Here is a 23,114-nt window from a genome sequence, read left to right on the forward strand (position 1 = left end):
CTTTGCCTGGGAATCTCCAAGCCCAGCACTAGTAGCAGCCATCTGCAGATTGCTTTGTAGCTTATTCAGGGTAGCCCCAGGGAGAACAGAGGTCGTGGCTGACCTAGACCTGGGCCACCCAGGAAACTCCGGAGTCTGCATACCCGTTGGTCAGCTGCAGACCACATCAGAGCACCACCACCCTGCCCCTGCACAGCTGATCCTCCTTGGAGGGTGGAGGTTGGTGGTCAGTGGTCACAGCCAGTCCTTGCAGCTGTCTGGGCTGGGTAATTCCCTCCCATTGACCTGCCAGCAGCAATCAAGACTCAACTACAAGAGGAGGGTATACTCAGCCCACTCAAAAGGCACACCTCGAGTACCCAGCTTGGGTGATGGGGGAGGCTGTGCCACTGGACCCTACAGCACACCTACTACATTAGACTGCACTGCCAAGACAGGGAGTCATAGCAGCTCTACCTGATACATAGAAACAAACACAGGGAGGCTGCCAGAACAAGACAAAGAATCATGGCCCAAATGATAGAACAGATCATAAGGGAGATAAGCAAATCTGTCAGATGCAGAGTTCAAAACACTGGTTATAAGGATGCACAAGGAACTTAGTGAGGACCTCAGCAGCCTAAAAAAGATCCAGTGAGAAATGAAGGATATACTAATTGAAATAAAGAACAATATACAGGGAAACAACGGTAGAGTGGGTAAAGCCAAGCTTCAGGTCAATGATTTGGAACATAAGGAAGCAAAAAACAGCCAGTCAGAACAAGAAAAAAGAATCCAATAAAATGAGGGTAGTGTAAGCAGCCTCTAGGACAATTTCAAATGTTCCAACATTCACATCATATGGGGTGCCAAAAGGAGAAGAGAAAGAGCAAGAAATTGGAAATCTATTTGAAAAAATAATGAAAGAAAACTTCACTAATTTGGCAAAGGAAATAGACGTGCAAGTCCAGGAAGCACACAGAGTCCCAAACAAGATGGATGCAAAGAGGCCCACTCTTAAGACACATCATAATTAAAATGCCAAAGGTTAAAGATAAAGAGAGAATCTTAAAAGCAGCAAAAAAAGTTAGTTACATACAGGGGAGTTCCCATAGGACAAGAAAAAACTAAAGGAATTCATCATCACCAAACTATTATTATATAAAATGTTAAATGGACTTATTTAATTAAGGAAAAGAAGATCAAAACTATGAACAATAAAATGGCAATAAGTACATATCAGCAATTGAATCTAAAAACATACTAAGCAAACAAGAAATGAGACAGAATCATGGAAACGGAGAGTGCTTTGATGGTTGCCAGATAGGAAGGGGGTGTGGGGGAGTGGGTGTAGAGGTGAGGGGATTAATAAGTACAGATAGGCAGTTACAGAATAGCTGTGGGGATGTAAAGCACAGTATAGGAAATGGAGTAGCCAAAGAGCTTACACACATGACCCATGGTTGGGGGGTGCTGAGTAGAGGGGGGCAAAGGAGGAAAAATTGGGACAACTGTAATAGAATAATCAATAAAATATAATTTAAAAAAAGAAACAACAAATGAATGCATAAGTAAATGGAACAACAACTGATGTTTGTTTCTCCCTGTCTCTTTAAAAAAAATCAAGTAAGTTAATTTTAAAAGGCAGAATGGAATTGTTGCTATGTAAATTCTTTAACATTGGATCTTTTGGAACTCAAGCTACAACAGAGCCAACTAAAGGCTGTAGGAAAAGAGGGAGAGGAACACACAGTTGTTTCTCCCCCCTCTTTGGTTGTTTTAATTTGCACAGAAGACCCCAGTATACAGTATACCTTACGGCACTCGATAATATCAGAAGGAAATCGTGTTCAAGATACACAGAAAAGAACACTATGATTTAAGATTCCATCAATATTCAAGTGTAAGAATGCAAGTCTGTTGTCACGCACAGATTAAATGAGTTAAAGGCAGAGCTAGTTCTTTCCCTATGATCTGTATTTTTTTTCTGTGTACTGTTTTCTTTTACTTGAAGATAGCTATGTCCTTGTTGGGTAAATAACCTCAGTAGCTAAGAGCAAAAAGGCTTCAGAGTGATAAATAGTGATACTAAAACTACTTTCTCCCTATGTTGTTGTGATAGTAGTAATAGAGGTATTGGTTGTCATATAAGACATTATATAATGACTCTTAATGTAGCATTTACGGTGTGCCAAGCAAAAACTAAGTGCTTTACATGTATTAACTTATTTAATCCACACAACAACCCTATGAGATGGATATTATCAGCCTTATTTTACTGATAAGGGATTTCACGTACAAATAACTAGTGCATGGTAGGGCTAGGAATTGATCTGAGGCAGCCTGGCGCCTGGTTCCTTCCTCCTAACCATTATACTGTACTGTGCTTATTTGACACCCATATAAGTAAAGGGAAATGTGAGATAAAAAATGCTTTTAACATCTTTGTGGCCTCTATGAAACTTATTATTTGTTCACTCAATGCTCCCTGTAGATCAGTGATTACAGAGAGAACATTTAATCTCAAAGCATTCATTCCTACTTTTCAAACTAGTATTTTCAGATCTGTTCTCCATCTGAGACCTTGCATTTAGAAAAAGTACACTTGAACTTTTTAGTTGAATTGGCAGACTAAGAGTTTACAGAGAGGATATTGCCTTTTGAGTATTTAGACTGTATGGACTGACTCACTGAAGCAGTAATTCGGATATGTCGCAATGCCTCCACCAGGGAATGGCAGTATTAGGGGTCGGTCAGACTTCAAAGTGTATATGTGTGTTTTATTTATTCATTACTAAAGTATAGTTCACTTTGTGTTTTATATAGATTTTTGTAGACAGGCCACTTATTCACAAAGTTAGTCAATCTAAACAAATTCTAAAAGTCTTTCAGAGCCATTTAAATCCCGTGGTATGTAAGCATTTGAAGTAGAACTACGAGCAATGCAAAATGTTACCTTTCTGGAGACTTGTGATAAGTAGAATAAATAAAACACCCAATCTATTCTTAAATACTTAAAGTTCAGGCCATAGAACCTCTGGTTAATCCTGCAGAATTGGTTTTCGTTTGGGCTCTGATTTACATGCCCTTTTAATCTTTTAAGTCTGAGCTAATAGCCACTACAGGTATCCCTGCTTTTCAAAAGTCTGCATGAAAACCACTTCACTTTTATGTAAGATCTACATTAGTACTTGTTTTTGCTATCCAAAAGAAATCTGAAGAGGATTTTAAATTAATTGTAATTGCTCCTTTGCCTTATACCATTTTGTTTTATGAAAGGTTTCATAAAAATAAATGCTCTTCTTCGATGGTGAGGAAACCTGCACCATTTTTGTGGACTGAAAGAAATCCACAATTTTTGCTTTTATGAAAAAAGGCAAAAATAATGGTCAGCATTTGTTTTGCAGCAAGTTGTTTGTTGTAAAGCTCCTTCCCTGGGAACTACACCCATCATCTCAATATAAAGCCATCATAGCTTTGAACTGTCTGAGAGCATCTGTGATTTATCGCAGTGTGTTTTGTCCATCCATTAGAAAATGTATCCTAAGGTATCAACAAAGCCTAGTAGAGATTGTTAAGGGTGTTATGCTTAGTGTAAAAATGGATATAATTGAGTGTTTCAATCATGGTGAACAAAATAAAGACATTTTAATGCATTAAATTTGGGGTCTGGGAAAGATTGAAATTTTTCTCATATAAATGAATGATAATTGCTTCTTTACCCCATTTTATCATATGAAAAGTTTCATAGGCACGCCATACTTTGGGACAGTGGGTAAAACCTGTATTTCATAAGAAAGCCTGCGTTCTGTATTCTTCTGCTTTTTTTGTCTTGGGTTTTGTGGATCTGGCTATGCTCTGGTTACATCACAGCTACTTTGGTGCTTTGGGTCAGTCAAGTGTTTGGCTGGAGGGAGGAACAGATTACCATTTTCACCCATCAGGTGTTTTGATGAAGGCTGATGACTTTCTCATGCTGATTTTCTTTCCTTTAGGTTTATGAAGGCCTAGACATCATCACCAACAAGGTGTCTTCCCAGGAGCAGAGACTATGCCAGCACCACATGATCAGCTTTGTGGATCCTCTTGTGACAAATTACACAGTAGTGGACTTCAGAAACAAGGCAACTGCTCTGATATCCTTACTAAAGAGAGCAGCTAGGTTTGCTGGATGGCAAGGCAGCCCAAGCCAAGAAAGAAGTTTTCTTTCTAGTGAGAGTTTCGTCTAAGCAGGGGCACACAAGACCTACCAATAGGTAGTGTCCCATTAGCACTGTGTGGATTGATGGATACAGTGTTCCTGCCTCTCAAAGTCTTGTCCTCAGACTGCAACATCAGCATCTCTTGGGAGCTTGTTAGAAATGCTGAATTTGGGCCTCACTTCACATCTAATGAATCAGTTCTGCATTTAACAAGAGTGTCGGGTGATTCATAATCACATTAAGATTTGAAAAGCACAGTGGAGAGAACATTGATTTAGGAACCAGAAAATCTGTGTTTTAGTCTTAGAGCCACTTCTTTTGACCATGTGAATTTTATTGAGTAAGGTATTCACCACACTGAGATTCAGTTTTTCACCCTTAATTAATTTATAAATATAATGGGGTTCCAGTTAGAATTTCAAAGGGATTGCTGGGGTTGGGAGAGATTGGAAAAAAGTTGTTATAAGTAACATCAGAAATTTTTGAAAAGAGAATAATATAAGGGAGACTGCCCTTATATTTTATTGTCTAGACTGCCTATAGTAATTTGGGCTGCCAGATATTAAAACATAGAAAATTTGTAATGATAATGGTAAGAAAATTATATACTGTACAAACTTATGGCACAGAATAGAAGATTCAGCTACAAATTCAAATGCATATAAAAATTGTTTGGCCAAAAAGTCCATATGGGTTTTTTTTTTTTCCCTGTAAAAGAAAGCCACATTTTTTTCATTTTCACCAATAACTTTATATTGATTTGGATATTTTGAGTATGTCAGCTATGTCCTGCCATTAGCTTCTAGGTGTTAGAGGCCAGGGGTGCTGCTAAGCACTTATCCATGCATAAGACAGCCCCACAGCAAGGAGTTTGGCAAAAATGTCGGTAGTACCAAGAAACTATGCAAACTACTTTTGACATGCTCGGTCAGTCATAGCACCTTCTCCATATACAGCACAAATCTTTATTTGTATTCTATCTTTCTTGAAATAATAAAGCATAATACACCAAAAATGTTGCATATTTTCTTGCATCTTAAATATTAAAATGGCTGCACAGAAATTCACCAATTTTGATAAGTTTTTTTAAAGGCATGCTGATTGACAGCTGTCACAATACAATCTAACAAAACTGTTTTCAATGAAGTTAAAGACAACTAAGCACTACTAGAGCCATTGTATAGAGAAAATGTTTTGGCCAAGCTAATATTTAGCTTATTAACATAGCATTTAAAAACAACGAAGAGTGCTCACTTCAGCAGCACATACACTAAAATTGGAATGACATAGAGAAGACTAGCATGTGCCCTGCGTAAGGATGATACACAAATTTGTGAAGCACTCCAAATTAAAAAAAAATAATGTAGTAGTTTCTGATCATTCTGGGACAGTTAAATGTTTTAGGAAAAAACCCAGATTCTTATATATGACATAAATTCAGGTTTCAGAGTTAATATATGTATTTTTAATGAAACTTTAAGACAAATGGGGTAATTATAATTGAGTAGTTACGTGGTTTTAGAGTAGGGACTGGCTTTGTAGATATTCTATAAATTTTTAATGAATTAAAATTTTTTTTCTTTTTTAGTATATTAAAGTACACAGCATAAATTTACCATCTTAACCACTTCTAAGTGGACAAGTTCAGTGGTATTGAATACATTCACATTGGAGGTGTGCTGTCCTTCTTGGGAGCCGGCCTGTGCCTTTCCCTTTACCCTCTGCTTCCCCCCAGGTGCACATTACCTTTTCCTTTCCCTCTCCGAAGCTCAAGGGCTCTTTTGCTTCTGTAACTTGTTTCCTGAGCCTTACCTGCACAGCCCAGCTGGCTCAATTCTGCTACCTCTGTAACTTTCTAAATAAACTTCTTCTTTAAACAAAAAATTCACGTTGTTGTGTAGCCATCACTACCATCTGTGATAAATTTTAAAAAATATTTTATTTATTTATTTTTAGAGGGGAAAAGAAGGGAGAGAAACATCAATGTGTAGTTGCCTCCCTCATGCCTCCAACTGGGGACTTGGCCTGCAACCCAGGCATGCGTCCTGACGGGATCTGGACCGAATCAGCGACCATTGCTCCATCCACTGAGCCACTCTAGCCAGGACAACGGTAATTTTTTTTTTCCAAGAAAAAAGCTAGAATTGAATATGTAAGAATTAAAGAATTTATTATTTGTGCATCAGTCAGAACTCCTATGTATCTACCCTAGAGAAACCTTGCCACAGCTATATCAAGAGATAGGTGGTAGATCTCATTCTAGAACGGCATTCCTCTTAGCAGCAAAAACATAAACACTGAAGTTCCTATTTATGGAAGAACATAAAATTTGCTTTGTTCATATCAGTTTACTTTTTCAACAGTAAAAATGAGATATCTATATGCATCAGTGTGGAAGAATCTCAGAAACAACAAAATTTGAAGAATTGTAGAAGGAAAAATACATGTTCACACCATTTATTATAAAGATTAAGACAAACAAAACTAATGTATTGTTATATAGTGATTATATATTCTATACATATATTCTTTAGGGATGTATACACATAATAATGTAAAGAAAAGCAAGGGAATGATGGGGAAAAAACACCCAAAATAACACAAGATAATTGTTCCCTCAGAGACAGTGGATGTTGGGGGTTCAGATGAGAATGAATACACAGAAACTTGAAAGAGATTAATAATCTTCCTTTCCTTACATTGGGTTCATGAGTATTTGTTTTATTAATGGGCTTCATAATTTATACATGTTACTGCGTTTGTGTGTATATATGTGTACATATATATGATATTTTAAATTGGAAAGCCCACTATAAACAAAATTTAAAACACTGCAAACCAGGAGGAAAGTATTTGTAATGTAGGAAAGGCAAATTGTTAATACACTTAATATATAAAGAACTCATGAATCAATATAAAAACTAAAGGTAATGAGTAGTAATTCAAAGAGGAAGAAATATAAATGGTGATAAACATGACAAATCCTTGCTGTCGTTAATCAAGGCCATGCAAATCAAAATAATGAGATAATTTTTTTTTGCCTATCAAATGAGCAGAGATTTAAATGTGGATAATGATTCTTGTTGAACCTGCTTTACAAGGCAGTTGTGTTAGATGAGATAATGTCTGTGAAAGCCCATTGCAAAATATATCATCACAATACAGGGTTGCTATGAGACCATTCAGTTGTTCAGAAAGAATTTATAGAAAATGGGGAGCTGTTAAAATTTTCAGAGGGTAGCAACAATAGGGGATGATTTAATCTAATCACTTACAGGATTGGTGATTTAATGAATTTAGGGAAGAACCTACAATCAGAATGGCAAAACAAACTACCTTAAGATAATTCAGGCTTCTTGATTAGACAGAGAAAGGTACTAGATACTGAATCCCAGCGAGGAGAAAGGTTTTGCCCACGATCACAGTTGTTTCATTGCTTGTGCAAATCAGTTAAACTTTTTACCCTCAGTGTGTCCTACCCATTTCCCTCCATCACTCTTACCCCCTTCTGGTATCCCACCATTTTTAACCTTGCCTTTTTATTATTTTTGTCCCCTTTCCCTTTGTTAACTATACATTTTAAATTTTATTACAACTACTGTGTAATTGTATTTAAGGTTGAAAATATAGAATTTGTTTCTCTTTTATTTTTTTATTTACTGATTTTAGAGAGAGGAAGGGGGAGAGAAAGAGAAACATCATTGTATTTCCACTCATTTGTGTATTCATTGTTTGCTTCTTGTTGGTGCCCTGACCGGGGATCGAACCTGTGACTTTGGCATGTGGACGGCACTCTAACCAGCTGAGCTACCTGGCCAGGACTTTGTTTCTCTTTTAAAAAAAAAAAAAATACATAATTTTTCTTCTATATGATCCTTGATTGCTAACATTTTCCCACTCCACCCCAACTTCTTCAACATTAGTGTGCTTCTGATAGGAAAGAGGCCATCTATGTCTGTGCCCACAGGCCGACTGGCAAGGGGAAGAAGTGTGTAAACGAGTGTAAAAGAAGGTTGAAAGTCTCTTTTTATCAGTTATCCTCAGAAGCAAAGCCCTTCTTTTTTTAAAAAAAAAAATTTTTTTTAGAGAGAGGGGAAGGGAAGGAGAAAGAGGGAGAGAAACATCAATGTGTGGTTGCCTCTCACATGCTCCCCACTGGGGACCTGGCCTGCAACCCAGACATGTGCCCTGACTGGGAATCAAACCAGCCACCCTTTGGTTCGCAGGCCTATGCTCAATCCACTGAGCCACACCAGCCAGGGCGCAAAGCCTTTCTTAAAGCAGATGATTATTTGTTCAAAGAGTTCTAAAGAGAAGAATTCAAAGTAGCAGAGATATAAAAACAAAAGTGGCTAAAGAAAATTATAAATAGAATGCTTACTCAGTTGAAAAAATATTTCTGGCGTTGTGGTTGGGATTTATTTGCATTGTCACATTTAATGCTCATAGGAACTCATGAGGACTTTACAGGTGAGAAAACTGAAGCTCAGACAGGTTGAATAACATGCCTAAGAATCAGAGCTGGTAATTGAAATCTATTTGTCTCTAGAACCAGTACTTCTCGGTTTATCTGGTGGAGTCTCAAGTGGCTGAAATGTCCACTACTACCACATAATGGTGAAGACTGAGTCTGAAGAACCACAGCTTAGAGAACTAGCTTGTGTTTTGCCTTAGAAAGCAAAGTCAGCGAACATAACCTTGGTGGCTTCCTGAGCAGCCGACTCCTGATTCCTTGAAGAGTCCTTGGGTTTGTGCTTATTAAGCTGATTTGGGATACCAAGCAAACATCGAATTTTAGCAGCAAGGCCTAAGAATACAAAGTTCTAGAATTGGAAGTAACAACAATCATTTATCTGTCTCTGGTTTATGCAAATCCCTCTAGAATTGACAAAAATGATTCTGAGAACTCATGGGCAACAGTGAAGACCAGCAGTATCAATTCATCTTGGTTTCTACCCTTTTTCCTCTGTTCTTCAGACAAGTGAATGTAGTTTCTTGCTTATAGCTTCCTTTCTGAATAAGTCAGGATTCTCTTCTGATCTTAAATATTGTGATATCTTTCTTAATATTGACATTGAAGATATATTTGCCCGAGACAAAATTCCTATTGTCGTGGGAGGAACCAATTATTACATTGAGTCACTGCTCTGGAAAGTTCTTATCAGTACTAAGGTATGTTGAGTTCACATGTAACTCACTGAGGAAATGGGTTCTCTTTTTTTTGCCAGCTAATTTCAGTGGGAAAAAGGTTGACTCTTGCCTATATACTCAGCAACTGTAATTTTCCTACTTAATATTCTGAAGCAAATGCCACCTCAATATGTGAAGTGTGCTCCTCCAGGCAGGCCTGAAGGCAGGGGCTGTGTGTGGGAAAAATGTTCCTCTGCGGATTAATTAGCATCTCCATCTGAGTTAGCAGTACACCAGTCTGATTCAGCATTTCCTGGCTGTAACATTCTCTAAGGGGTGGCACCCAAAAAACACAGGAATGTACTTATTAAAAATTGTGTATTCTTAAATGTTTAATTTTCAGTCACCTTCAAAGTACTCTCCATTTAATTCAGTACACATATTGAGATGTTTTTTTCACTGCTTGAAACAGTTTTTGAACTGGTCGATTTTGGTGCCTTTTATTGCTTCTGCCATTTTTTGTTTCACCTCTTCCACAGCAGCAAATGTTTCTCTTGGCTGACTTTTTTCATCCGGGGAATCAAAAAAAAGTTGATCTGGACGAGATTGGATGAACAGGGAGGGTAGGCCATGGGGTTGTACAGTTTTGGTCAAAAACTGCTAAACACTCAATGTGGTGTGGGCAGGTGTGCTCCTCAATCACCCATCATGAAATGGGCAAATGCATTGAAAGTCTTAAAAAAAATGCATCCGAGCCAAGCACAGCCTCTCACAACAACACCAGTTGGTGCACTGATACAGATGGATTCCTAGAACACTCACCTAGCAGGGGAAAGCTGTACTACAAGAGGCCTGCCCTCCAGAAGATAATTCCATTCGGGGGGGTCCCCCTTGTATATGTCAGAGAAATGTCCAATACTAACCTTGCTTACAGATATGCCATTGCATAGGATGGGATTTTGCACACTATCATGTGCTAGCCATTTTGATCTACTCTTTAGTCACAGTTGCTGAGAATACTAGATTCCTGGATGTGTTACTACAGGTTTGTTAGCCCTGGTACCCGTTTGTACTTCTGAGCAGGTAGTAGGGTACCTGAGTGCTTCTCTAAGCAGTAAGTTATCCTTTGTGTTTGCTGTGGCCTCACAGCACTACCCTGGTGTATTGGAATTTTCTGTTTGTGATCTGTCACTGCATGGCAGGCCCTTCTGATTCATCTCTAATCTGTATTCCTAACACTTACAGCCCTTAGTCCCTGGCACATACACTGTCTCGGTGCTTGTTGCATTGTTGAATAAATTTACTTCTAAATCTTCATTTAATAGCCCCAGGAGATGGACACTAAGAAAGTGATTGACCGGAAAGTGGAGCTTGAGAAGGAGGATGGACATGCACTCTACAAACGCCTGAGCCAGGTGGACCCAGAAATGGCTGCCAAGCTGCACCCACATGACAAGCGCAAAGTAGCCAGGTAAGAAAGCCTGGCCTGCTGACCCGGAGCTACTGTGGAGTTAGAGGGCAGTCAGTTAGTCGGTGTGCCTGGGTGATGAGAGAGGTTTGATGATAGTAGTTAGCAGAGATTGATGTGTTATAGTTTAGGTTAGGAGGCCCTGAGTTACTGCCAGAGTCCAACTACATCAGTAAATAGTTGTACCCTTTGTTGTTACATTAAAAATACAAAATACAATATAGTTCCCCCTGGGGCCTGTGTAATTTGCTTCATTTTCTACTTGATCTTTGCTTGTATAACAGTTTTTATATAAATTTTTCTGGCATGCAGTTCATTTACACTGTGATTTGAGTTTCATAATTGATTGTGCAATGCCGATTTCTGCCCTACCAGCTTTCCCCGTGGGAGGTAGATTTTATAAACTGTCTCATAGATTACACATGGAGCTCACCTTTACACATGGAGATATTTCTTGAAGAGAAGAAAGGTGGTGAATGAACTCAAAAGGTCAAGTTTTCTCAGTTTGTTTTGGAATTGCTGCCTGGTGTGTTAGATGCATTTTTCTGTGTTGGGGATAATACCACACCTGGCAGAACAGAGGATCTAAATAGCTAGGCTGCGGATGGTTTTACAGATTAAGTATTACGGCAACATTTGGTGTTGATAGGGGTTATGAAGTTTTCCACTTAAATAAGTATGTTCTAGATCAGAATATACTGAATTCTCTTTTCCTTATTGCTCCCTCCCCACCCAGAAGCCTTTTTAGAAATTTTTTTCCTAATTGTGCTCCTCCTCCACTCCAGTGAAATTTTTAATACTGAAGAGTAAGGCTTGGGGATATGTTGCCCTGTGGAGGGCCACCCGCCTTGTAATAGCTCAGGTGGTTTGTTTGCTTTTTTTGCCACTTTGAGGGCAATATCACCTTAGTGATAATGCAGTCTATTTTTTGTTTTATTTTCCTGATAGTGTATATTCTAGATAAGAAGTTTATACTTTCTAGTATCCAAACATCTTTTTAAAATATTTTAATAGAAACCTTTCAAAAATTCTTTTGAAAACTTAGGAATGTTTTGATGAACACTCATTTTTTTAATATTGTTTTATGATATGATTCTGAACCTTGGTTTACTCTTCTTTCCTTCTATAAAGTAGTTCTTCCTTATCACCATTCCTTATTTTCTGCTTTTGAACTAGTAGTGAGGTGAGAATTGTGTCTTCACAAGTCAGTCAGTTCTAAGCAAGAGCTCTGGAGTCTCTCTTTTAGAGGATTGGAGGACCTTTTTCATCTTTGTTTTAGTTTGAGTCTCTAATCTCCATAAGTGAGATATCTGTGTCACTGTACGTGTTTTCCTCATAGGTCCTCTTCGAATGACCAGTGATACAGAATGACAAGGGGTCTCTGCTCTTGTGTTAGGGTTTCAGGAAGTAGAATTGGGTCAGGAAGGGAAAGATCACTTTCAAGCTGATAAGTTGCAATCACTCAGAGTGGTAGAGTATAGATTTGGGGGTTAAATTACCTAGTGCTGCGTAACACAACAGATAGGACAGAGTGGATGGAGGCTTAAGAGTAAGAATGTGAGTTTTTTTTCCATTGATCTTTGTACTAGTAGAATACTGAATTAGTCACAATTTTAGACATATTTAAAAAGAAAGTTGATGAGCTGGCTATACAACATACTTTTCTACTGTGAGAAAGGCATTCGAGCGAGACTAGACTTGTTGGCTTGTAACAAAGTGTCCCAAACAAGGTCTTTTTATTGCCTACCTGAAAAGTAAGTCCCATTTCATGTGTATAGAAGAAAGCTTTGGTTTCTGAACCTGTTTAACTGATTTCAGGAAAATTGATGTATGTTTAGAGGAATAGTGGTATTTCTTAATTTACCTACAGTTTTCTTTAGGATCCCTCCCTGAGTAGCTATAGATGTCTTCAGGGGCTTATACTGTGCAAGTGAGAATGAGGTGTTTTGTAATAAATAGCCTCTCCTTGAGAATTAATATTTCCTAATAGTTTTTATAGCTTTTATTCTTCCACCCGAATGACTTAGGAGCTTGCAAGTGTTTGAAGAAACGGGAATTTCTCATAGTGAATTTCTTTATCGTCAACGTGCGGAAGAGGGTGGTGGTCCCCTTGGAGGCCCTCTGAGGTTCCCTAACTCCTGCATCCTCTGGCTTCATGCTGACCAAACAGGTAAAAGCCTTTTGATGCCCTTAAGTCCATTAGAGATAGATCGAATTTTACTTTCATTACCATCATTTGTTGACTTAGTAAGGCACAGTGCCATTCCCCTAAGTGCCTGTATGGAAAGGGAGTAAGGGCAGCCCCCGACACTAGGATGAGGCGCCAAGGGTGAGATGAGGTAGGATGGGTGGGGTGAAAAGAGGTTGCCGTCCAGGGAGGATCCAAGGGAGAAAGCTAAAGAGAAGGAAGACTCCTGTGGAAGAGGTCGAAGTATCGAGTATTCTGCTTGGTACTTGGATTTCAGAGATGAGTATGAGACAGTGCCTGATCTTCAGAAGCTGTCAGTCTTGTGGAGCAACAAATAATGAGAGAGATGCTACACTGTGATAAATGTTGGGCTAGAAGTTTTATGGAGCCACAGAGAAGGGATGGTGAGCATTGTCTACCTGGGGAGTTAGGACCAATTTGTAAAGGTAACCTATGAGCTAGGTCTGGAACGATGAGGAAATTATTATGAGAATAGGCAGTGTAGTGTAGTTATTAAGAGCATGGACTCTGAGCCAGACCGTCTGGGCTTCAAATTCCTGCTCCATCATCTAGCTGTGTGAGTTTTGAGGCAAGTTAGTTTACCTTCCTGTGCTCCTATTTTCTCTCCTGTATAATGGAGATATGTTAGTACATAACTGGCAGCGTCACTGAGAATTAGTTAATAATACATACAAAATGCTGAGAATGTGCCTGACACATCTGGAATGCTCAATAAATGGAAACCTTTTAGGAAGATAGGAACAAAGGTTAGTACCATTGCAGTCCAAGAAATAGCAATGACAGAGATGTAGAAGAGCGTGACCGAAATGGGGAAATTTTGTTGTTAAATTAATTTTGGTTATAAGTTTATAAGAGAAGGTAATCTTTTACTAATGAAATTTTTGTAAATTAAAACGCGTCCTACAGTGCAGCATAAAATCCTGGTGTCTGATCATAATAAGGCTGCGTTCGACCTGCACCTCTGAGCGATTACAACCTCTCTCTCTTTGCTCCTGTGGCGCAGTGGTTTAAGATGTATCTGGGGTGGCTTTGGACTAAAGTTCCTTGTTCCCATCCAAGGTGCCATCTGAGAGTTCTTAAGTGTGAAGTAACACAAAGCTCAAGAGTAATAAATATGATGGAAAAAAGAAGGATAAACCAAGGGGTTCTCAGCTGCCTCCACAGTAAACAGTGGATGTACATTCCATACGAGAATAAAGTATTTGTCCTCCCTAGAAGCTGCAGTTGCGTGCTTTCTCTTTATGGGATGGATGTTTTGTTCTGGTTGTTTTTATGTGTTTACTTTTAAAGATTTTATTTATTTTTTAGAAAGGGAGGGAGAGAGAAAGAAAGGGAGAGAAACATCAGTGTTCAGTAGAAACATGGATTGGTTGCCTCTCCCATGTATCCCACTGGGGACCTGGCCCACAAGCCAGGAATGTGCCCTGACTGGGAATTGAACTGACAACTTTTTGGTCTGCAGGCCAGTGCTCAGACCACTGAGTCACACCAGCCCGGGCTCTTTCTGGCTGTTTTTATTGGAGCTGCAGTGTCTTAAGTGTGACTGAATGTAGTATGCATTGTTATATAATCTTTGGACTCTGAACCCTTCCTTCCATTTGAACAAGTTCTCTTCATGCAGCTTGACCATTCATATTGCAAGTATATAGTAGGCTAATTTGATGGGCTAATTTGATTCAAGTTCTAGATAAGCGCTTGGATAAAAGAGTGGATGACATGCTTGCTGCTGGGCTCTTGGATGAACTGAGAGATTTTCACAGACGCTATAATCAGGAGAAAGTGGCAGAAAATAGGTGAGGATTTGACCTAATTAATCTACTTTCTATCCCTTGCTTGTGGTCAGAAGACCATAAACATAATACTGGTTTTTGATCTTGTTTGTTAGCCTTCTTCTTGGCATTATGAGCACGGCTTGGTCAAAGGAGGTTTGGTGTAGTCGTTGCAGTTGCAGTTTTCTAATCTGTCAAGCATTCCCAGGCGTTAATTTTCAAGGGTAGTAACCTGGCAGCAGGTGGGGGTGGTGGAGGAAGAGGTTCCGGGAGGCAGTAACTACTAAGGATCTCAATTTCCTCATCCAAGGGATGAAATGGCTCAGCTAGATCATCTCCAAGGCCCCTGCTAGCTCTCAGATGCGATGGCTCATCAGCTGATGCTCTCCTGTTCCCAGCCAGGACTATCAACATGGTATCTTCCAATCAATTGGCTTCAAGGAATTTCACGAGTACCTGATCACTGAGGGAAAATGCACACCAGAGACTAGTAACCAGCTCCTAAAGAAAGGTGTGAATCTCTCCATCTAACCTAGCCTTGGATGTCCTTGGGTGACAGAGTTCCTGGATGGTATGGTCTGAGAAAGAGCTGAGACTGGAAGAGTCCCAAATGGCCTGCAGCTCAGAATTGAGAGTTTTCTCCACCAAGGGTCCACCAGTGTGCTGCTATGGTTAATTTCTCTTCTGCTGGGCTGCGTGGGCCTGCCTTTTGACGCGGCGAGAAGTACTTGGAGGTTCTTACATCTACTGTAACTTTCAGGTATTGAAGCTCTGAAACAAGTGACTAAGAGATATGCCCGGAAGCAAAACCGATGGGTTAAAAACCGTTTTTTGAGCAGTAAGTCTCATGCTTTTACTTATCCCTTGGGTCTGTTTTCAATAGAATATAGATGTCCTTGCCTCATCCAGATGATGAACTTTAGTTTCTGGACCTGTTTTAAGATTGGAAACCTGACCTGGGTGGGTGTTATTGCATAAATGGTTGTCCAGGGGTCTTTCTTGCCTTGTGATGTCTCAGAAAACAGATCTTTCCAATAAAGAGTCTGCATTATGCCTTGAATACATGCAAGTTGGCTGTAAACACGTAAGAGCAAAATAGCAGCATCTTCTTAGCAGACTTGGTGCTCAGGGTTGATTTTAGCTTATCATTTGACAGAGCGATCAAACAAAACCTTAACCAGTAGCACCCTTGTGTTCAGATATGTGGTGCTTCATACTTCTTTAACTTTAATTTTAGTTGAATAGCACTTTTAAGGAAAAGGAAAGGAAAATCTCATTTGATCCTCAGCACTAAATTGGTGCTATCCATAAATTATTGAGCCTTCATGGTAGGTGTTATTTGTTTTCTTTTTTCAGATAAGGAAATGGAGGCTTAAGACAGGTTGAATAACTTGCCAGAAATCCCCCAGCTGATGCTCAGGGCCTGGCGATGAAGCCCATACTCTGCTTTCCCCCGTTCTCGTTTCTTCAGCCGTAATGTTCACTAGACGGCATTAGTATTGGCCTTGGGTAGTAAATTGTGTGCTTATTAAGAGATTAAGCAAGGATGGCCCTGGCCAGGTAGCTCAGTTGGTTGGAGCATTGTCCAAATACTCTAAGGTTGCAGGTTCAGTCCCTGATCAGGGCACATACAAGAATCAACCAATGAATGCATAAATAAGTGGAACAACAAACAGTGTTTCTCTCCCTCTTTTTCTTTCTTTCTTTTTCTTTTTCTTTCTTTCTTTCTCTCAAATCAATGAATCAATAAGAGTTTTTTAAAGTAAAAACAAAAAAAAAGACTAAGCAATCAGAAGTGAAACCCCAGTTTTGTCTTGTGGGCACTTCAGTATGCTCCTGAATCAGCCCCTGTTTAGCTTTTATTTCGGCTTTCAGTTAGGACGGTGGAGGCCCTCCACCCTGCCTCTGAACATGACCACCAGACTGCGAAGTTCTCTCCCCTGGATCTCCCCCTGACTGAGCTCTCCACGGTCGTTCTGGTGCCAAGTCTTACACTTCTACTTACCCTGCTTTCTCTGCATGTCCTCCTGTTAGATAGAAGAAGACTGAGTCAGCCGAAATTGAAGTTCACTACTACAAATTTCTAATGCAGCTTCTCTTCTCCCCAGGACTATAATTAGTCTGTAACAAAAGATGTTTTTTTGTAATAATTTGGAACTTCCTCCTGTGGTAGAGCCGCAGTAACTCCCCCATCCCTGAGTCAGGAGGGGTTGATGGCACAGTGAGTGCATCATATGCCCATTCCTCATTCAGGCGTGCGCCGGCACAGTCCTGGTGCTAGTGTGAAAGGCACAGCTGCCCCATAAATCAGGAGCTGTATGTGATTGGCCAGGGCTGGTCTGCTGGGATATGGTTCTGGCAAGAAGCCAGAGGGACTTCCCCACCCGGGCTTGGCCTTGGCCTCAAGCCAGGAATAGCAGCTGGGAGCCGAGAACTTGTTGAAAGGTGCTTAGACAGGGCACAGAAGCCCAACAAAGGACTTAGGGGGGAAAGGAAAATACAGAGTGGCCTGGAAACAGGTGCAGAGCTTAGCCAAGGCCAGGTGTGCTGTGGATGCTGCCTGCACCCTCCCAGTCTCACCTTTCCGTGTGGTGGCAGGTGCAGCCCAGTCCACTTTAAGAAGAATCTTATTTGTGGTTGGCACAATCAAAAGGCTAGCACCTGCCAGCCGTTGGCATCTTGAGGACTTTGATGTTTTTGTCCATGGGGCAGTGCTCTTTGCCTGTAGGCAACTGGGTTATCCTAGCAGTGGAAGGCAATTTAGTGTGTCCACAGACTGGAGAAGCTACCAGCAGGGACTGAATGTGGTTGGCTCAGATGGATGAAGTGCCTGTGGCTGTACTCGTGGCTCCCCCAGTCTTCCACTCATTCACAAGTACTTCAAGCTTTAGTTTATTCCCTCCTGTAGTGTGCTGTCTTTATATTATAGTCCACACAACGGTCACCAGAGCTGTTATTCTGTATTGTTTTCCTGACTCATTTGGATGATCCTACACTTGAGACTTTGGATTATATAGCTAGACTTGTTGGCTGCAGACAAGTCAGCTTTCTAGGTCTTTCTTGGATTGTATGTAGCTCTTAGGTTCATGTTTCCAGTAAGAATGAATGGCATGGTCAGAATATTAATTCCTTTGGCCCGCATGTTTCCTTTGTGGATTTTGAAGTCCTGGAAGCAGAGTAGATTAGGTTTTGGGGCTGACCTCTCACAACTTTTCTTTGTCATCTTTAGGACCTGGTCCCAGTGTCCCTCCAGTGTATGGCTTAGAAGTATCTGATGTCTCAAAGTGGGAGGAGTCTGTTCTTGAACCTGCTCTTGAAATTGTGCAGAGTTTCGTCCAGGTAATTATTAATCATGGTACTGTCTATGGTCTGGTTTTCCAACAGCTTTCCTTAGCTCACACCTTTGTTGCTCTGTCGGGAACCAAGCTGTCTTTTCCATGTAATAGAGCAGAAGGGCTAGCTACTTTTAGATTTCTGAAGGCTGCATTTCTATTTTCACATTCAGAAAAGTTGTTTCTAAAACCACTTCACAGCCCTCCTGCTCTCTGGGATGAGAAAAAGGAATCTTGGGACCACTACCCTTAATATCAGAATAGTATCCAAGTCTCTTTGGATTGAATGCCTCTCCCCGCTTCCCCCGCTGTTCTTTCAGGGCCATAAGCCTGCTGCTGTTCCAGTCAGGGTGCCACACAATGACACTGAGAACAAGAGAAGTTATCACATGTGTGACCTCTGTGACCGAATCATCATTGGGGACCGCGAATGGGCAGGTAGAGTCTGGGGAAGGGCATAGAACAATCTGTAAGGGTGGGTCCCACTGACTTCATGATATTTAAGGTCTTTGCAATGTTGAATGCAGAGTCTGCTTATTTGTAAAGGGAGGGCCAGATTCCTCAGAGCCTGTGCCCAAATTTCGTGGATGCCTTTCTGAACTGGACAGTTATCTCTGTATTCTGAATTTCAAAGGAAGACCATGGGCCCTCTAGCTTCAGCTAGAGTAGATATTTTATACTGCAGGGTCGATAGTTAACTTTCCAGAGCCCCTTGGCCTTTTCTGATTCTGCCTTCCAGGAGTTCCTTGGCCTTTCATGGTTAGACCTTAGTGGGGTGAGGTGGGATTGTAAGGGAAACCAGGCAACTCACCCAAGGTTCCTCACCAAAGAAACAAACAGCTGGGAGGGAGCAGGAAGTTACTCTTCCTGAGTACCTTCTTCAGAAGTGGTGTCTCTTTGGTAATTTTTAAGGTCACCATTGAAATGATGGTGGTTGCTAAAACTGATGAAGAGTGTTAAGGGAAACTTAATGTTCAACCTAGCAAAGCGTGAAAGCAAGGCTGTCAATCATGTATAAAGAAGGTGGTTACTGATAGTGTCTTCTTTATAAGATACTTCAGACCAGCCAGGGATCAGCCCTGCACGATGCAGGCTCTGTCTCTGTTTCAGAGCCTGGGTCTGCCTCTGCCACAGAGCCACACCACACTCCTGCTAGAGTTCTGTGCTCGTCCAGTCAGAGCCCAAAGGGCCCTAGCCTCCTTGAATTTACATGGCATGTAGAAACTTGTTTAAGGCTCACTCCTTTTCTGTACAGTCAGGCTACTTAGTGGCTGGGATCCTTCTGTTCAGAGTCCTGCTTTGCATGGGATTCTCTTAGAAGTACATTTTTCTCCCCATACCAACCAGTAGAATGATTACTATTAACTGGTAACTCTGGCAAAATGAACTCCATTGTCAGAGACTGGGGACGGCTGTGATTGCCCAAGCAGCAGAAGAAGCCTCGATTGTTGTTGGTTTATAATGATGAAAGGAGAGAGAGAGAAATGTCTGATTGTTTTTTCTAAAGGAAACCTAGTGGTTTGATTTGTCCAGTGTCCTTCAGGGGTAGCCTTAGAGAAGCAACATTTGTGAGCCTTTGTGAGCGTAGCCTGTGTGAGCCCTTCTATAGTGCCATCTGTCAGGTCCTTGCGCCTGTCTTCTGCTGCCATGGAGAGGCGGTCCAGAGCATCCCCCACCCCCCCTTTTTTTTTTTTTTTTTTTGCCTTAAGCTCTAGCTAGAGAACAAAGCTGACTCTTCCCCAAAGTGAACCTTTCTTTGACTTCTGACTTCTTCCTTGTTTTTGCTTCTAAACTCTTAAAAATGAAGAGTTAAATACATAGAAAATAGAATTTAATCTAGTTGTCTGAATTTGTAGGTGTTCCCAAATAAGATTTCATTGAAAAAGAACAAGCTAGGGAAAGGAGCCGTGTGAGTTGGTCAGAGGGTGGGAACTGTGGAGTAAGGTCAGAAATCCATACCAGGAACAGTAGCTTTACTTCTTCTGTGGACCCTCAGAAGGGATAGTCAGAAAAGAATGTGTCTGGTTATCTGCCTGGAGCATTGTGTGCTTGGATAATGTGAGCCTTGTGAGTCAGTCTTTGAAATGGCTTATCTGACCCAGGCAGAGGGAGGTCAGACCGGGAGAGACACCCTGTGCGAGCAGGGCGGCAGTGGGCAGGGCATCTCCGGGTGCTGCAGGCCTGCGGCGGGGCCGGGCAGCTGTCCTGCAGTGCAGATGGGAATTTGGATTCCTGTCTTTTGAGGTGTGTAAGTTGAAGTTTATCTGTAACAGGAGGCCCCATACTGAAAAATTGAGTCAAAAGTCTTGATTCTGGAAAATTGGGTCTCTTTTTGAAGCTGTAAGTAAGCTGAGGAACTTACCTGCTGTGTGGTCTTGGACAAAATGTAAGATTTCTGTGAACTTCAGTTTCCTCCTGTATAAAATCAGTGGAATAGTACTGTCTGCAAGATTATTGGGAGAATTAGGGGCGTAAGGCAACCTAGCAGGATGCATTTTGCTCACTGTAGCTCACTGTAGTTTGCTAGCTAGCAGGCCATAAAACTTACTGTCCCTTTAAAATTGCTAAGCAGCTATACCAATATATGTGCTGATCCTATTACTGTTGAAGAGAACAGTTGTGTCATTAATTTTTTATTCTAGGATTAATTATAGAAAACCCTAATGATTTTTTGTTGTTGTTGTTTTGTTAGCACATATAAAATCAAAATCCCACTTGCACCAACTGAAGAAGAGAAGAAGATTGGATTCAGATGCCGTCACCACCATAGAAAGTCAGAGTACTTCCCCAGACCGTGACAAAGAACTTGAAGAGATGGGACCCCCAGGGGAAGAGCTGAGACCCAGTGTTTAAGAGACACGTCCGGGATCTTTGCAAAGGTGGCAGGGATCCAGTTCAGGAGGGAGGCTTACGTCTGTGTCCCAGGCTGGACAGAGGAGTGCCCTGTCATTCAGTGGTGTGATTTTAAAGTGTAATGTTCTCTGTCGTGGAAATAGCAGGTCTTGTCAGCTCCTGCTGTGGCCAGTGTGTCTGGCAATGATGCGTTCAGAAGGGTTTTTTTTCTGTTAACCGTAAAGGTTTTATTTTTTAAAAAGGCACAGATAGCACTTTTTTACACTTGAGGATCTTTTTGGTGACGAGTACCGGGATTCACTATGTCCTTTAAAAAAAAGTTTTATGTCACTGACTTTGGCTAAAAATATCTAATTTGCAGACACTTTAAAAATGACTGACTGAAGTACTTGTGAGCCTCACAAATCAGTTCTGTATTTGAGTGAATGGCAGGAAAGGACTGGCCCCAGCGAGATGGTTAAGTGAACCCAACCAGTGCTTGGAATTCATGGAGAAGGAGAGAATCAGTCCATGGTGGCTGCGACATGGGGCTTGGAAAATCAGAGCCTGGGACACTTGCTGAGGTCCTTGGGTGGGGTCGTTACTATCACTGCTGTCTTCCTGTTGAGTTAGGAATGTCTATTTTTGAGGAAAGTTAAATAAAGAAAAAGTTTGCAGGAGCCTCTTTAGTCCTTATAAAGATGTATATGTCACATCCAGTTTATACACAGTGTGCTTTGTTATCAACAGATAGCTTTTCTCAGATTTGACATTCTTCATATGATCATGCTATTTATTTTGTTAGCAAATGTTTATTGGGAGACGTGTGGAGAGGGTCTTTATTAGAGATTTATGTTGGCTCCAGTTGAGGCTCTTTCTGGAATGACCTGAGCTGCCAACAATGTGACGTATATGCATGTGTTCATATGACATGAAGTGAAGCATTTTTTTAATCCTCACGGGAGGACACGCCCTCTGAATCTAGAGTGAGGGGAAGGGAGGGAGAGAGGAGGAGAGAAGCACTGACGTGAGTGAGAAACACCGATTGATCGCCTCCTCTACACGCCACTCGCCCTAACCAGGGACCGGACCCAGGTTTACAGATGATGCTCCAACCAACTGAGCCACACCAGCAGGACTAAAGTTAAGCATTTTTAAGTTTATAATTCAGCAGTATCAATTACATTCTCAATGTTGTGTAACCATCACCACTATTTCCAAAACATTTCCATCACCCCAAACAGAAACTCTGTACCAATTAAGCAATAACTTCCCCTCTCAAGTAGTACTTTATTTGTTCGGAGTCTACTATATATGAGAGGCCCTGAACTAGGCAATAGGGATACAGAGATCAAATGAGGTGTAGCTCTTGCTTTTACCGAGCTTACAAATATATATGCACAGACAACCAACCTGGGTAGGAGAGTATCAGAGGCCATAAGAGCTGTGTGGAACTTCTCTGTGGAGGGCTGGGGAAGGGATCGTGGAGGAAGGAGCGTTTCTGCTGGACCTTAAACAGCAGTCCTTGGTGAATGGATTGTTAGCTGGGCACCTAAGGGGAGGATAAAGTGCAAGAGCTGTCGAGCTTGATGGACCTTTTAACAGCACTGAATTCCAGAGCCTTGCTCTGTTTTTTTCTTCTAACATTTTTTTTAAAGTTTTTTTTACTACATTTTTTTACATAGTTCAGAAATCGACATGATACAAAAAGACATTGAGAAATCTCCCCACCTCACTTCCTTCTTCCCCCATAGATAAACACTTACCAGTTTCTTATATATCTTAAGAGTTTAAATTTTTAAATTATTTTTATCCTCACCCAAGAACATTTTTTTATTGCTTTTAGAGAGAGAAAGGGAGAGGGAGAAACATCAGTACAAGAGAAAAGTGTCGGTTGGTTGTTAATCACAAGTGCCTAGACTGGGGATTGAACCCACAACCTAGGTATGTGCCCTGACCAGGAATTGAACAACCTCTTGGCTACCTTTTGGCTGCGGAACAGTGCTCCAGCCAACTGAGCCACACTGACCAGGGCAAGAGTTTTTAAGCAAAACCAAACAAATACAGATATATACAATTTTATTTTTCTCTTACCCAAAGGATATAGCACATGGTACATACTGTCCTCATCTGTCACCTCACCTGTTGGCGGTACCTGGGTGTGCATGAGTTTCCCCTGCCACCCCTGCCAGG

The 23,114-nt window shown here is 40.9% G+C and overlaps 1 protein-coding gene and 1 non-coding gene across 7 annotated transcripts in view; both read left to right on the top strand.

Annotated features, from left to right (window-relative positions):
* Window positions 1-21,601, top strand: part of TRIT1 (tRNA isopentenyltransferase 1) — a 39,036-nt gene extending 17,435 nt beyond the window's left edge. For 2 of the 6 annotated variants that reach the window (XM_037149389.2, XM_037149391.2), the window contains exons 2-11: window positions 3,975-4,115; window positions 9,255-9,353; window positions 10,637-10,782; window positions 12,807-12,949; window positions 14,670-14,781; window positions 15,156-15,268; window positions 15,518-15,595; window positions 17,987-18,096; window positions 18,410-18,527; window positions 20,782-21,601. In XM_037149389.2, the coding sequence (XP_037005284.2) occupies window positions 3,975-4,115; window positions 9,255-9,353; window positions 10,637-10,782; window positions 12,807-12,949; window positions 14,670-14,781; window positions 15,156-15,268; window positions 15,518-15,595; window positions 17,987-18,096; window positions 18,410-18,527; window positions 20,782-20,942 (1,221 nt within the window). In that variant the 3' untranslated portion in view covers window positions 20,943-21,601. The remainder of the gene's footprint in view (window positions 1-3,974; window positions 4,116-9,254; window positions 9,354-10,636; window positions 10,783-12,806; window positions 12,950-14,669; window positions 14,782-15,155; window positions 15,269-15,517; window positions 15,596-17,986; window positions 18,097-18,409; window positions 18,528-20,781) is intronic. The other 4 variants (XM_037149392.2, XM_037149390.2, XM_053660386.1 and 1 more) reach the window with 4 other exon arrangements.
* On the top strand, window positions 5,428-5,534 carry LOC119052535 (U6 spliceosomal RNA). The gene has a single exon (XR_005083133.2). It is a non-coding gene; the product is annotated as a U6 spliceosomal RNA (small nuclear RNA).
* Window positions 21,602-23,114: the final 1,513 nt, after the last annotated feature.

The sequence above is a fragment of the Artibeus jamaicensis genome, unplaced genomic scaffold (assembly GCF_021234435.1).
Source record: "Artibeus jamaicensis isolate MK-2021 breed Jamaican fruit bat unplaced genomic scaffold, CSHL_Jam_final scaffold_847, whole genome shotgun sequence".
NCBI lineage: Eukaryota > Metazoa > Chordata > Mammalia > Chiroptera > Phyllostomidae > Artibeus > Artibeus jamaicensis.